Consider the following 17,356-nt stretch of genomic DNA (forward strand, 5'->3'; position numbering starts at 1 on the left):
TCAACCGAAGGTTTCAACACTCACTAATCTAATGTCATCCGATTTTATGACCACGTCGATCACAAAACCAGACTTTGTCACATGACTGAGCTGCCCAATCACATAAATGCCATTATATTAATGGAAGAAGTAGATATTTTCTCCAATAGATATTTTTCCTCTGTATTTTTTCTCTTCATATTTTAAAAATATTTACAATATTTAAAAGTATATTACACATAAATTCTTCTAAATTTACTCAATATTTTAACATAACACTGCAAAATAAAAATCTGTCGTAATAATATTCTATTGAAACTGAAAAAACCTTCATCGTGAAAAAGCTTTTTAAATGTTAAACAGCTCGAGCCGAAAAGCTGCATTTAATCAACGCAGATGAGAAGCTTAATACGGTTTTCTGACATTTTTTATTGGATTTTTTCTTCGCATTAATTTAGGAAAACATAATAAGACCTCTTTATATTTCCCATCTTGTTCTTGTTGACATAATAAATCATTAGAATTACGCTCTCAAATTTCAGATAAATTATGCTCTGCTGTTTAGATTTACTTTCTGTTTGACTGCATGGAAAAGCGTTCTGAAAAGTAAATATTTCAGATTCAGATTTGTGAGGTGTTAAGGATAGAATTACGGCTAATGGGTCCAATTAGGAATATAAAATATAACATTTGATGACATTCATATTCAAAATAAAGTACAATAAACTATCGACTTAAAAATAATTATCCGTTATTTAGTTAAGGAATATTTTTACTTTGTTTCAAATTTTTTAAAAACTCAAATTATCCATTTTAACTTTTTAATCTTAATCTTAACTTTTCATTAGTACAAGCATTTATAAATTGAAACAGTATAATAATTTTTATTTTCTGAAGAAAATAAATCCTGTGCTAAACATTATTGTTCTGTTTAGTGTGACCTTTTTGTGCTTTTGTCTAAGATGATACTTTAGATTTCATGAAGTACTGTTTTAGCGATTCTGTTAAGAACACATGAAAAATTAGTGTTTGCTGTATATGGTCAATTTTTGTGCCGGATTATAGTGTTTAAGTAAATTTAGTGACTTTTCGTATCTTTTAAACTTATAAGGCACAATGGTTTTATTTGAGTCCAGGAGCTTTATTTTTTATCAATCATATATTCGCTAAGGCTTGCCACGGTAGCTTCATATGAAGCAACATCATAACTTGTGTGCAAATGTACGGGAAAATGAATAGTCATTTTCATTTCTATATTGTGTATTTGATTTAATTTAATCAATTTCCGCATGAAATTCTATAGTTTTATGTTCAGTGTCTCAAAAGGTTAAAGGGGATGATCCTATGCCCGTGTGATGCTCGGGCACGATGAATAGCACATTCATGGACAGCACGGTTATAACCATCATTTGCACGTATGTGACTTAAGCGAATCATAAATATAATGAAGGCTATTATTGTCAATAAAAACAAATTAACAAAGATGCTCTTTTTTCTTTAGTCGTCATATCCCTTTAGATATTATTCTATAAACATATAGAACGAAAAATGTATTTAAGGTGTATGTACACACTTGAAACTTCGAAAATCGTTCAAAATATTGAATATTTTTTTATTGCTTAATATTGTTTTCTAATCCTTTACCTTTCAAACAATACCAAGATGTTGTCAATATTCGAAATATTTCTTGAGTTATAATTATTTTTCTTGAGGTGCTTTCATTAAAAACTCTAGTTACGGTTTTTTTTTTAAACTCATTTTATGAAGAATGATATTTTTCCACTATGTTGCTTCATTCAAACAATCATAACTCAACAAGAAATGAATCAAATACAATTATTTATATATAAAAATAATCTGTATGAAATAGAGGATGTTTTGAGCCTCAATCAAAGTTATATTTGTGGAAATAAATTTTTAATAGCTATTTAAAAGTTAAAATGACAGAAAAAATTTCGTTTTTTCTATTCATTGTTGATGAAAAAATGTTTAAAAAAACTAGATATTTTTTTAACTTGATTGAGGCAGACAACATGAAGACTAATATTAGGCATCATTTCCAACTTGAATTGTGTGTCTGTACAAATTAGAATTAAAGATATCATGTTTCAAAAAATATGCTAATTAGCTCATTAAATATTATTTAATTAATTAATAATTAGTGTAATATGGTTTTTTCTCACTGGAATGAGTTTAAACATATACTAATGACCTATTGTAAAAAAACTGGATTTTTAAAGTTAAAATTAAAAAAAAAATATTGTAGTGTGTACGTACACCTTAACTTAGAAAATAAAAATATAAATTTGCTAATTCTATTCACATTTTAAAATTGTTAGTTAAAGGGTTAAATTGCTGTCATGTTGGGATGGAGTTAAATATGATAAAGATCTTAAGATGTCAGCAATTTTTCATTCTTTGATTTTCCTTTTTTTTTTTTTTTTTTGCCCATATATAAAGTATATAGAAAAAAAAAAAACTATTGTAATTATCGAAAATTCGAACTTGAGATTTTGAAGAATCTTCAAGTTTTAAAATCCACTAGTTCGGAAAATGCATTTTTGGAAATATCTGTTTATTGCTGAATCCATAATCGAAATCTGCTTTGAGCTTAATGAATGAAATTGTTTATATGGTTTTAAGAAAATCTACCAATTTAGAGATCAAATTTTGAACCAAATCCATTCAGTGGAAGCCTATTTGTTTGGCTTTCCTTATACTATAAAATTTAAAGAACTTAATAAACAAAATTTGATGCACATTTGTACTTACATTTTTGGTATGTATTTGGCTTAGTATGTTAAATAAGGTACCGTATAAATTTTGGGCCGAAATCCATTAAGTAGTTGTCCATCTGTCGGCTTGTTGTACTTTTACATGCATATAAAATCGATAATTCAAAAAGTAATAACTTAGATGCATAAAATTTGGTTCGCAGTTGTTTTAGCATCTAAACTATATTTTTTAATCAAATTTTGAACTAAATTTACCAAAGAGTTGACTGTTTGTTTCCTTGTATATTCTTATGCATGCAATCGAGATAACTAAAATATATGAAATTCGATATGTTAATTTTTTTTTGGGGGGGGGGGGGAATCATTCTTCTATGTCAAAACTCATAATTTATTATCTTGTACTTGTGTATTAACCGCCTGTCAGCGATTCATTGTTAAAGATTGTGTGATAGTATCAGTAAAAATGCGATATTTTACTCGAAATATAGATTTTATTTTAATTTTATTGCTATGATGTGTTAGCTTTCAAACCTTGCTAACTTGTGTCTTCTCGATGGCAATACAATTTCAAGCCTCAGTTCAAGATGTTAGTTTATATTTGTGTGTTCATAAAAAAATTAATTTATTATACAGCTAAACTATAATCATTTTTTTTTTAAAAAGTCAAGTAGAAGTGAGAACGTAATGACGGATTTTTATTTTATACTTTAATTTTGTACTAAACCCATCTCATTAACAACCTTTTAGTCGCGGACGAAAATAGCTCATTCTAAAAATAAGTACCAGGCTATTTTTAAACGCTTATTGTCGTCCTTTCAGACTTCAGATCAATTTGTATGATAACGCCCGCAATTACACGCGCATTCTCGGGAGACTTTTAGAAGAAACGATCGTCTCTTCAGATTTCTGCCGAGATAAAATAAATAAAATAAGCAGACAAGGCGCGATAATCACATCAGTGCCGTTCATCAAGATGGAGAGAGGTGAAAACAAAACTTTCACTCCCTAACAAGCTGAAAGTTGAAACAGTTTTCGACTGAAATGAACTTATCGTTGATTTCTGGGAAAAAAAAAAAGTATTTTAAACAACATAACACAACGAATACTTTATATTTTAAAATCGTTTTTTTTTTTTTTTGCATACGAAATACAATGGACATCCGCTCTTATTGTGGTTTAGAAGCGGGTATGTCAAATATTGTTCAATTCTATCAAGAGCTATAATAGGTAAACAGATATTCAATTTTAGTTATATATAATATTTATAAATGTATAAAGTAAAGTTCATATTTTTTAATATTTTAAATAAATTAGAATTAAAAATATTCGTCTGGTTATTCAAACTAACATCATTAAATTGTTTTATTTGAATTTAGAAGACTATTAATTTTAAAAAATTAGGAGGAAAAGATCAGTTAAGGGATTTTGAAGAATGTTAATGGAGAATATTTAATTGAGAAATATATTGGCAAAATTAATATTTAAAAATTTTATTCAAGCTGATTTTTTTTCTTTTATTTTTGTAAAAATGGAATAACTTAAATAAATTTTTCGCTGACATCGTCGGCTGCATCATGCATTATTGACAAGAAAGAAAAAAACATTGTTCCAATAATTCCTGAAATTATCCGTTATTTCATAAATTAAAAGCCGATTCCATACTAGTGACGCCATCTGGTAGTAAAATTGGTTAAAAAAAGTTTTCACGATTCCATAATATTTAAAATTAATTAAATTCCAGGCTAAAAAGTGTAAACTAATTGAAATTTTTAAAAATCAAATTTATTAGTAACTAATAAAAGTGGTTTTAAAAAGTGTTATTAATGTGTTTATTATTAATTACAAAATGAAGTTAGAATGTGACAGTATACTAAATCAGTGACAATAATCTCTTTAAATTTTTCTCGCTTATTCAGTAATAAATGTTATTCTCCACTCCCCCACATAAAAATATGAATACTGTATCAACCGTGAGTTCTCCATTTTTTTATTTTCCGAGTTCTCGCATATGAGCATTTTATGCTTCATAGAGTAATGAAAAGTAGCGGCTATGCATTTTAGGCACTTTTTTCACTTACTGATACAAAAACTTGAGATAGAATAGTAATTTTATTTGTAAGAGCACGCACCAAATTTCACTTATTGTGCTTTTGAGTCCTGGCACTAGCATGCTTGTCAATATACACGCCAAATGACATTCAACCCGCAGACGGATTTGATTCAATATTTGATGTTTGTATAATTTAAATGTTACAACTCCTCACCAAATTTTACCTATCTAGTGCCTTACGTTTTGCATTTATCGTATTCTCTTGTTTGTGAAATGCCAAACTTATAGGGAATGGAATTCGTCCGAAAACTTGTTTATAAATTTGACATAAAAGACTTTAACTAAATTTCATATCGTTAACTGAAAGCGTTTTTAATAATCGCTTATAGAGAGAAACAGTTCTAATCCAAGAATGATTTTTCAAATTCATGGAGAATTGAAACATGAAGATTCGTCAAAATATGTTTTTCAAATTTTTTGATGTGTACAATGCTTTTTTTCTCTTTTGCAGACCTTTAAATAGAAACTGAGAGTAAAATACTTCCAGTTTGTTTTCCCTAAAATTAATTTTCCCACTCCACAGTTCGTGGTCACCCAAAGAGATGGCGTTAGAGTCGCACCATTGGCACCGATGCCAAAAACAAGTAGCTAAAAATAAGCTACAAAGCAAACAGATGGCCGCAGTGATTGTGGTTCAGGCAGTGGCATAAGAACTAGTATCTGTGGAAGGATGACAACGGCTATTGAGAGAGCATCCGTCGATTTTAAGTGGAAGAGGAATTTAAAAATAGGAATACTAGTACTTTATAGGTTTATTTTTAAATAAATAATTAACTAGAAATTAAATTTAGGGATTAAATATTCGTATGCTAAACTGAATTGCTATCAGTCGACTTATTATTGTTCTAAAGAAAAATATTATAATTTTTCCGAAGATTCTGTAAAGTATTTCGAGACAATCGTACAATATGCTCGATTTTTTGGCTGTCTGTTTAATGGGGTTGCGCAGTTTGGTTAAAATTAATGAAAAAATGATATTAATTGTACATGAATGTATAGAAAAGGATATAATGAAGGCAGGCGTTTGTGGAAATGTGCCGGCTATTAGCCTATGAACGAGTAAGTTTTGTTTTTAGATAAATTATTCTACTTTTCTCTATACAATTTATGTTCCGTTATTTTCCCTATTCATTTTAAATTCTGTTGTAACATTAATTTTCTTTTATATTAAGAGAGAGTAATACTATGTCTGATTACCCAAGGCGAACGCAATTCGGGACTCGCATTAAAAATAAATACAAATTAAAAATAAATGTCATAAATTTGTTCAAGATAATAAGGGTTTTTTTATTTTTCGTTTATTACTATTGTGTTACTCTAAGTAAACAGTGACAATTAAAAAATTGTTAAATATATTTTTATAAATATAAAATAAAAAAATGAAAGATTCTGAAGCTTCCCTTCACCACTTTTTAATATATTATATATATATGTGGGTAACCGTTCTATAGCGAAAAGCAATGAATTAATCCGAAAGAAAATTATAAAGATTTAATTTTTTTAAATAAGTATCTAAAGATTTTATTGCATATTTCCATATTTGCGTTTTATTCCATTTTATTGCATATCTTTACCGATTAATGTGAATATTCAATTATTGTTTTTAAATTCACGTTAAAAAATAACAATCTTTGTTTTTATTTTATGCTCTGTACACGCATTACTTTGATAAGACAAACAATTGAAGTAATAATTCTAGATGTATCAATTCATACTTTAAGCTATATTTAAGTATACATAAACGTATAATAAGACTATCAATTTATAATTTGTTCGCATTTATATATTATGTAAGTGATAACTTATTTTTAACCGAAATAAAATATGAATTGAATGTTATTTTATGTTCCACTCAAATCTGAACACACACTTCCAAAAGTATCAAATCAATTCTGTTTTAAACTCTACTTTTCGATTTTTTTTTCATTAAAAATGATGCTAGCGTATCTAAACCAATGTTTTCAATTTAAACCAGAACGTTGAAGATTTTTTTTTTAAAGTTTAAGATTCAGTTGGAATGCTGGTTTTCGCTTTCCTACAATTTCTTCCATATAAATATATAACAATCATTTGAAAATAAATTATCTGTTAGAAAGGAATTATTTTTAAAATCTCTTACATTAGGGAAAAAAAAGGAGAGATCTGTATTGTCGTTCAATAGTATTGAAAAAAAAACGATAAAATACTCGAAACTTTAACATTAATTATTAATAATAATAATGGGAAAATCAATGCTATGGTCTTGCTTTACTACATTGTACAAAAAATAACTTGTTAATAGTTAATTTAATTAACAAATAATTAAATTAACTATTTTTAATTTAATTTGAAATTAGGTTATTTTTCGATATTTAATACCTTACAGCAAATCTAGTTGTTTAATATTTAGCGTAGTTTTCTGAATATGATTTCGTGAGAAAGGAATTTAAAAAAAATTGCAAATACATATTTTTTTTTCTGCATAAAATAGATTCCAAAAATACGTTTGAAAGAAATAATATATCAATCAAAAGACGATAGTATTTTAAAAATTCGAAAGAATATAGTTTTCTCCTCAACAGAAGAATAAAACGATATTTTTCGTATAGAAGTTTGTCAAATGGTCTGTTAAAAAACTTGAAAATAACTCAAGAAATATTTTTTGCATAATTTTTAGCAATAGATTATATTGTTGAACTGAAATACAAAGTATTTTACCAAATATTTCAATTACAAGATTTTCCCCATTTTTTTTATAAGCTACTAATAAGGAATTCCTTTTATTAATTGCGTAATGGAATGGAAATTGCGGTATAAAAGGAATAAAAAAAAATAGTGAAGTTGTTTTACCATGAAAGTTGGATTATCCTGTTACGTTTTAAGTATCCCTGTATTCTAGTATTTGGCTCTCTTCAGATGGCTCATGTGCACAATGTTTGGCTGTTTAACTCGCGCAGCGTTGTTGTCTGATGTTTAAAAATATTTTCATAGGGGAAATAATGGATATTATGATAATTAAAGATGTTTTTAAGAACATTATTGTCAAAAAAGGATAAATATTTAGAATACTTTATGTTTTATAAGTTGTAACTAGTAACATTCGACTTCAATGCATTATCAAAACATTTTTGGTATCACATTTTCTTTAAGTGATGCATTTTCGGTAAGCATTTGAAGAGGAATAGCATTTTTAATTTTTCTTTAATCAAAAATTATGGCCTTTTTTTTCTTTTTCCGAATTTAAAAAAAAAGTACTATTTTGTTAATAGCCGGTTTTGGCTAATAACAAAATAGCTCTTGTCTTTGTTTCGATAGGATTAATACTTACTAAGAATTTAATTAAAATATAATGGTAGGAATTGCAGCAGAGTATTGGGATATTGTTCATACTTATTTCATACCACGTAATATCTCAAGATAATTCGCGAAAAATTTCTACAATTCAACAAAACAATGAAAATATTTTAATAAGAAAGCAATTTTTATTCTAAGAAAAAGATATCTTAATACACCCAATTATATCATAGTGTTTAAAAATAGATACTTAAAAGTTTTACACCACTATTTTACTCTGAAGCTAATATTTAATTATTGATTAATATTATTTGTTATTATTAATTAATAAACAAAATTTCAAAAATTTCATTTAAGCATGTTTTATACGGAAATTTTCACATTATGCAATAAAAATGAAATTAATTTATTACACTGTTTAAATATTTTTTGTATTTTCTGAAATTTAATAAATGAAAAAGCAATATCAGCATTTTTTTATATGGATATATTTGCTGTAGTCTTTTTCTTCCAACAAAACAAGCCATTCTATGAATCGAGCGTTTTGCACGTGTTTATAAATAAGCCATTTTTGAGTTTATTCTAAATCATCGCTCTCGCACACGCCTGTTTCGGAGTTATTTTTAGACCTGACCGTGAAAGAATTCTATTTTAGTTTTCTCTCAAAATTTCGGATAAAATTTTTTGTACTCCAGAAGAAATCTTGTGTTCTTTTTTTGAGGTTGTTATTCTTTAATGAATAGGCATTGTACTCATTTATAGCACTCGTTTAGATTTAAATTCATATATGTATTTCCACCATTCAAGAAAATTCTTATCGGTTGTGGCGCCATCTATCGTGATTTGAATGAAACATGATAGTCAGAAATTTATTTAATTCGATTTCTTACCTGTTACCTACAGCCATAACGATAAATAAAACCAACTTAGTAAAGAAAAAATTATGGTCTAAATAGACAGTGAAATTTAATTTAGTCAAATTTATTTAGGTCGAGTGCGGTTCGAATTTGCTTGGCATATTTTACAATCTAAATCAAATTTGGAAATTCTTCCTATTCTGACGGATTTGCATAAGGATCATCGAAAGAATTCAAATAAAATGTTCTCAGAAATTTTATCTATTCTTACATATTTTAAGTACTGTCATAAAGTATAGCTTTTAAGGTTAATTCTGATATTAAAGCTATTTTATTTTATTTTCAAATATTTTATCAAAATGGATTATTTTATTGTTATTAATCCATGTATATTTTTAATGTGAATAGACTGAGTTGACATTTTCAGTACAATCAATCAAAAACACATAACATAATTACAACATAACATAATTTTAAAGCAATATGGGAGAATTTCCATTATATGTTTTGAGACTTTGTTAAAATAAATTGAATTATGTAAATAAAATATGAATGAAAAATGGGACCTAAACTGATCTCTAAGCATTCGTTTAGGAACAGATGAACAGACGCTTAGGTATTGACATTTCATAAGTATAGAAATATTTCTGCCATTTTTACTTTTTACTTTTTCGTATGTGATTGCCAAAAAACTCGAAATCAAAATGTTGATGAATCTTTGCATTTCAGATGCACCCTGGAATCTGAAAATTCCATTTTTAGACTTATGTCTGATTGTCATTATGAATACGATAAATTAAAAACCCTTCGAATCTGAGAAATGAAATTTGCTATGTGGCTTTTATATCAAATGTATAGATGTTTAACTAGATTTGAATGAAATCCATTTGCAAGAAGTCTCTCTGTCCGAGTGATAGTGAACTAGATAACTGAAAAACATAGAGCTAAATAAAATTTGGTGCACTGATTTGAAACCTTAAATTTAAATCTATATCAAATTTTTAACCGAATTCGTCAACGCGATCGGTCTGAATTTTCATATGTATTTAAACACTGTAATTCAAAAATACAATGACTGAGATAAATGAAATTTATCTAAGTCATTGTATTTTTGAATTACAGTGTTTGAATTACAGTCTAATATGTGATCTTGTGCTAAAATTGTCGTTTTATGTCCAATTTTGATTTCAATCGTTCGAAAGGAAGGTGATCAGAATGCATACTTGGTGTTCTTCATTATACTACAGAAGCACAAAACGCTCATATGAGGGATTCTGAAATTTAACTTTTTGCACTCGGATGGTGCCACTCGCTGACCATGCATCATTTTAACTTTTATTTATTTATTTAATTTTAATTGTTAAAATACCTACAGAATGGCAAAAACATGTAGATTCCTTTTTCAAAGAAATTCGACTTCAAACAATTGTATGTATTTATTTTTTGATGTAATAAACAAGTCCATGTATTTAGTGAATATTTATGCATCGAATTACTTTTCAGAGTGCAAAGGGTTAAATAACATCTGAGCACCGATAGAATTTGCGGCCACACAAAAGTCCCTAATTTTTATGCCGAGAGGTATGGATAAACCCCTACAAATTTTTAAGTGTCCACGACCAAAACGGAACAATAACTGGCAATTTGTTCTGTTGAAAAGATTATAAGAACACTATTCATTACAATGATTCTCATGACTTCGGGAAAATTTCTACAAAGTTTCTTCTGTTGCAATCCTTAGAACCAAAGCCATTGAGCTTGTAATATGTTACAGGAAAAGTTTAAATCTTGGATGAGTTTCTAGTTTGCTTATTCTACTAAAAAGAGATTGGAAATGGTGAATTGACATCTTAAACTCCTTAACTGCCTTTGTATTGAAATTATAAAGATCCTTAAATTTAGACGAAATAACTCTCAATTCTAAGAAGCCTTTTATACTAAGTCTTTCGATAACTACAATAGAAACTAGATTAAAAATTGATTATTTATTTGAATTTATTTTAATTGAATTAATTACTTGTTACCTAAGCAGGTTGCATCTCATTGAAAAACCTTCCATTGTATTCTCTTACATTTCATTTCTTTTTTCATAACTCTAACCCATATGAAATTAACGTTAGAAGTTGCGGAGGGTAGGTGCAATTTTCTTTTCCTTATATTTCCTCGCAAATGAAAAATAACTTAGTACTTAATCTTGCCAACAGGAATATTTTTATGACAGACAGATTATATTCTGTCATATCTTGAAAAGCTAGATTTCATGATGATTTTGTACAAAAATTGCGTACACAAACCTGAAAATTTGTATTTCTAATTGATAAAAGTTTGTTTTTAATAGTTTTATTTTAAATTTAAAACTAATATCCCGCCTACTTTAGAAAGGTATTAAATTATCTTGACAAAAAAATGATTGACAAATGTTTTCTTCACATTTTTTTTTTTAATATAAAAGGTTAATTTTTTACAATTACGTCCATTTCTTTTTTGATAGTGAAAAAATATTTCTAAAATGTAATGTAAATTACGTATTTAAAGCTGTTGTAAACATGCATTTTTTTACATAAAATTTCTGATTCTTTTTTCTAACTATTGATGATTTCTTCAAAATTTATCTTTTAAAAATGCTCTATAATGTTTTATTTTGTTTTAAAATTTTCGTTCTTACATTAGATCTAAAATGTAGATCTTTAGGTTTTTTTTCTTTACGATTTTTTAAGTGTTGCTTTATTTCATGCTTATTAACATTATCAGAATTAGTTTATTATAAATTATATTCACGAGTTTAAATTTGTTATAATTAGCTAAAAATATTTAATATATTCAAAACCCTCAATATAACTTAATATGCTAAAATATTTATTAGATTACTAAGTTTATTTTAATAAATTAGTTAGTCGCTATTTTCCCCTAAGGTGTTGGATAAATCTTTACTCTTTAACAGCGTATACTACATAATGAAAACTAAATCTTCGCATTCCAACTTTATTTAACTCAGAATTGTTCAATGAAATAAGAAAATTTAATGAAAGCATATTTTAAAAAATCATTTTTATTAGAATGCTAATATGTAAATATTTCTTTAATTTTGAATACTTCTTGCTTTCAGTCTTTAATTCATAATTTATTATAATAAATATTAAGGTGTTGTACATTTTTCCTAAATTTCGTACCAATTGGTGTCGATTTATGGAAACTGGAATTTAATTCTTAGTTCAATACCAAAAATATTGAAATATTTTGACATTGAGAATATAAGCTAATGTACAAAATCTCGTCAAGTAAAGTTAAAAATATTTTCGTTAGATAAATATCTATTGCTTTTGCATTATAGCAAAGCAAATTCAAACTATAGCTCACTTTTCTAGGGAATAACAAAGTACTTACGTCTGTACATTTAACATAATTTAAAGGAGTACCGTTCCTGCTACAAATGAACAGCGATTCAACCTTTTTAAGTCACTATTCAATGGTTAATATGCATGTGACACATTGCTGCGTAACTCACTTCAGCATCTAGTTTTTTTGTCCAGTCCTGTAGCTACTTGATGAAGAAAAATCAACGCATATATGGTAACGAATCTTTAATATCACTTCGTCAGCATCCTGGATAGGGGTAGCGCGTCTTCCCCGTGATCTGGGCATCTCGAGTTTGAGTCCGGGTTCGGGCATGGTTGTTTTTCTGTGTTAAATCTGTGAGGTGTGTGAATGTGCCCCCTCCATAAAAAAGCGGTTGTGCAAGCGAACGTGAAGCATGAAGTAGCTAAGTCGTACTCTTGGCCCTAGTTGGCGCTGCTGAGGAAACAAGAGACGCTCACTCGGCTTAAATCGCTGATAGATAACTGTCAGCTAGCTTGTAAAGTGCCATAAGTCGCAACATAACAATATTTGCGATATGACCAATAGGACACGAATTCCAGCGTTTGTCCTAGGATATTCGGTGCCCTGATACAGGAGTTATAGCAGCAAAGACGCATATATAAGTGAGAAGTAGCTGAGTAAATTATTTCTTTGGATTATTGATTGTCAGTGAGTACTTCTGAGTGCATTTTGTTGTAGCGATTGTTTAATAATTGTACGCTGCTTTTATATTAATCTCTGAAGGTGTTAATTTGTGCACTTCTCGCCTGTGGTATTCTACCCCTGTTTCGTGATTTCGTGAATAATAAATCGTCATTTTTTTTTACTGAGTCTTCTTGTGTGCAGTCGACCACCCCGCCACTACTGAATGTAGCAGTATCGACAGGATTTGTTGTGGCCGACTGCTGTCTTTATACTGTGCGTCAAGGGATGCTGAGTCGACCACATTTCGACGATTCCATCTCATTAAGGGGTGTGACGCAGAACAATGAGCGCATTTCCAATATTCCCCATTGACCTTGGATTTCCCCCATTAGATACTTTTTAGTCAGTTTTTTCCCACGTATATGTGAGTGTTGTTATTTCTGATCGCATTTTATTTTAACTCAAAATTTCGTATTGATAAGGTTCGTTCAAGTGGTAAACTTTCAGGAGTGGTACGAAGAAAATTTTACATTATATCTTTCAATATCGTGACCAAGAAGCAGAAAATGGGGAATTAAAATATTGCCGAAAAAGTTTAATAGCATATAAAAAAAAAGAAACATTTTAATATAAAAAAGATAATTATTATTTTGTAAAAAATTAATTACCAAATTTTAAGAACAGAAATTTTGCATTTATTCTTCATAATTTAATGTTTATGTCCCTTATATTAAATAAAAATTGCTCTGAAATATTTCACTGTGCATTAGTTCCTTTTTACTTCTGTATTAATAATTATCTGTAATGTTTCCGTCTCATAAAACCGCGAGTCTTCATTGTTAAATGTAAATATCTCCTCCTTTCACCTTTCCTCTCATCCCTATTTTGTCGAATTAAACCCATCCTAATACATGCACAAACGCGCGGAGGGTTTTACAATCCGTTGTCAAACAGTAACAACCCATCCATATCACTGGTCGATTCGCCGAAATAACATCCTCTACGAGGCACAAATTGGTCCATCTCTGATCTTTGTCTTCGTCTTCCCCTACACTTATCCTGTTAAACGTGGAGTAGGTCACCACTTTAAGAAAATCTCCTCAAAATTCACTACATTCCTCCAAATTCTGGTTCCACAACAAAAAAAAAATCCAAACACTTTGAAACTTTCAAAATTTTGGTTTAAAAAAAAAAACTTAATTTTTAACATGTCTTATCTTTTAAGATAGTCTGGTATCACCAGTTCTGTACTTTAATAAAAATAATCTCAACTTTCAGATTTTTTTTCTTAATTTTATGCATTTCTTTAAAGAAATAGTTCCAATTCCTAAACAGATGCATTTATTTTCTCAGATTCATCCAAATCTTTGGAAGTATGGGGGAAATCTCCCATGTCCTGATATAACTTGCCTTATCAGTGGGTGGTATCGATTTATGTTTATTTCTGGATTAGGAATAAATCATAATTTACTCCTTTTTTTTACATATATCATCTGTCTAACCATTGTAGCTCTCTTAACCCTTTACTGAGTCTGATGGAATTTTCGCCCTGCTTCCACAGGACGGAATTTGTCGTAATAATACTAATTAGTTTGATTCCAAGACGACATCTAAATGCTGGATTTACACTTCTGCAGGTACTATTTGCAATAGCATTCATTCCATTGAGATCACATGCCTATATGGAAGACTTGCTGAGTATGATCTTTTTCATCCTTATCTTTTCTTCCATGCTTACACCAGTATCAAAATAGGCTGCAAAAATTCTCACTCTGTTACAGACTTCTGTTTCCGTGTCTTGTCTGTTAACATCGTCTGCTAACAATAGTTTTTCATCAAAAAATAAAAATAATTTCGAAGAGAATACAATTAAAGTATCATTTCTTAAAATCTATTTATTAAAAATATTTCTCTTTATATTTGAAGTTATAAATGTATGTGTATTAATCTAAAAAGATAAATAATTTTAAAAATATTGTTGCAAACATATTTTAATTGTTTGTCCTTTGATAATAAAAACGTGACTGATTAAAATCCAGAACTTCGTCTTCAATTGAAACACTATATAAATGCTGTGATGCCGTCTGTATGTCTTATATGGATATCCAATAGGAGTAATTCTTAATATGGGAGAACACATTTCTCAATTTACATAAAAATAATGTTAGTACATCCCCAAGAACTTACTCTAGATGTTTTTGTAAATTTGATGAATTTCATTTGTTGAGAATGAATCAAACAAACGTTTAAAGTTTTCTATTAGCAGATGAACAGCCATTGTACAAATTAAACAAAACCAAAATATTTAAAATTTATAAATTATAAAAATTTTATTTCCCTCGGTATTTCTTATAAATTTTAAATCGGAATGTTTTGTCGTTTTTTATGGTATTTTGCAGTACTGAAAATATTTTTCGAAGACATTTGGTGCTGTTTTGTTGATGGCGTTTGAAACAATCGCATACTTTTTTTCCCCGCCTAAGTCTTTGGCAATAAAAGTATAATCTGGATGGGGTCGTGTGACGTCTGTTAGGACGCTTTCTTACCAAGTGGTCATGTGAAAACCAATCATTTTTACCATCTACCGGATTCCGGTGCTTCATCTATCGAAATGCTAAGAGGCTGTACTTCCGTTTATGCAAGCGTTAGAGCATGCATTTCCGATACTTGGTAATCAGTTGTTCATATTTTTGAACAGAGGTAACCATTTTAGACAATTTATAAATAACGGTTTTCTGCAAACCGTTTGAACAGTCTCGTGGTAGGAAACCCCATCTACCGCATGAAGATGGCCTTTCCGACCGTGCATTGTTGTGTTTTTGGGCTTACTTTTCTATAAATATGCAGGCACATTGCCGAGTCAACTTTCTCAGTTACAAGGATACTCATAAATATGCATTTATTGCAAAATAGAATGTGTTGCGCAAATGAACTAATTGATTGGCGCAGTATTCGCGATGCCAAATACAGAGATCAGACAGGCGTCACAGTAGTGGTTACAGTTTTGGGGGGTGGTCGAATTTCTACTGTCCCCCTCATTCCCCACATGGAGAAGGTTTTTGAGGAAATAAACCTAATTCTTTTTTATTTTGTTAAGGGAACTTAAAAAATTTGACTTGTATTGCTTTTTTTTTGTATTGCATTCTACTCTTCATTTAATACTTAATTGAGATGAGTTGTAGACTAAACAAACTTAAAAACTTATAAATAATACTGAGTAATATGAAACTTATTAATATATAAATTGCATTATTTCATTTCCTAAAAAAAATTAATGTTGCAATAGTCAGTTTATTTAAACAATTTTACCAATAAAAAATAATTTTACTTTAACGATTTACTAATTGTAGCATTTTTTTAACTGTTCTAAAAGTTTATCTAACATTTGAAAGAGAAAAGGCCTTATTTAGAGCATATTTTTAATATAAAATTTGTTTTATATAAGTTCATGAAAATTTAGAAAATAATGGAATTTAGAAAATCTCTACAATAAGTTAATAATTTTTAATATAAAAAGCTTCTATCCTAAATAAACAGTTTCTTAATAGAAAGCATAACATTATTTTTTTTAAAATAATTAGTGCTTGCGAAAATTCATGCATTTAATCCAAGTTGCAATTCATTCAAATTTTAATCATTTATTTTAGATTGAAAACTTCAGCTGGATCTAATCATTCATATTTAATACATTTCATTTTTGCTATATTTTTTTTTAAAAAAAAAGGGGTGGGGACATTTATTTTTCGATACGAAACCGCTACCCCAAAATCTAATACCAAACTATCGATAAATATCCGGGCATTCGAACTTTGACCCAGTAGAATTCTTTTATCATAAATCACCCACATCGGAATAACCCTCTTCTTCAAACGATATTTTTTTCCCCCTTTCAAAAGGAAGATTCCGAAGAAAAATAAATTCTTCTGTGAAGAAAATAAATTTCTCCAAATCCAAATCGATGTAAAAGCCTTCCCAGACCGCGTGGTTGCCTTCATGTATAAGCAGCTGAATGCAGCCCTTCCTCATCATGCGGCACGGCCAGCTAATGGCGAAGGTCGGCTCTCTGCTATGAAATGTCGCTGCCGATTGGTCCGCCTTCCCGATGACGTCAGAGCTGGGAGAGGACTTTGGGATACAAGGAAATAACAGAGATGAATAATAAGGGCCTTATTAACTTTTATTCCCGCTTTTCTGTTGGACTGTGTGAGAGTTTTTACGGGCTGCAGAGCTCTGGAATCTTGCGGTGATGATGAAGATATTGCAGAGTTATTTCATTTTTAATGGATGAAATATAAAATAGAAACGATCGTTCGTATCGGGATTCTAAAATAATTCTTATTTTTGATAATGTGGCAGAAATTGTATTTATGCAACGAAAAGATTATCACAAAAAAAAAAAT

At 28.9% G+C, this 17,356-nt stretch overlaps 1 protein-coding gene across 3 annotated transcripts in view; it reads left to right on the forward strand.

Annotated features, from left to right (window-relative positions):
- Positions 1 to 17,356, forward strand: part of LOC129971170 (potassium voltage-gated channel protein Shaker-like) — a 424,803-nt gene that overhangs the window by 162,688 nt on the left and 244,759 nt on the right. Inside the window, exon 1 of one of the 3 annotated variants that reach the window (XM_056084704.1) lies at positions 5,792 to 5,883. The exons of the other annotated variants lie outside the window; for them this stretch is intronic. Within the exon in view, the coding sequence (XP_055940679.1) occupies positions 5,876 to 5,883 (8 nt within the window). The 5' untranslated portion in view covers positions 5,792 to 5,875. Of the gene's footprint in view, positions 1 to 5,791; positions 5,884 to 17,356 lie in introns of those variants that run through there. 3 annotated transcript variants of the gene reach the window in all.

Source organism: Argiope bruennichi, chromosome 6, assembly GCF_947563725.1.
Source record: "Argiope bruennichi chromosome 6, qqArgBrue1.1, whole genome shotgun sequence".
Taxonomy (NCBI): domain Eukaryota; kingdom Metazoa; phylum Arthropoda; class Arachnida; order Araneae; family Araneidae; genus Argiope; species Argiope bruennichi.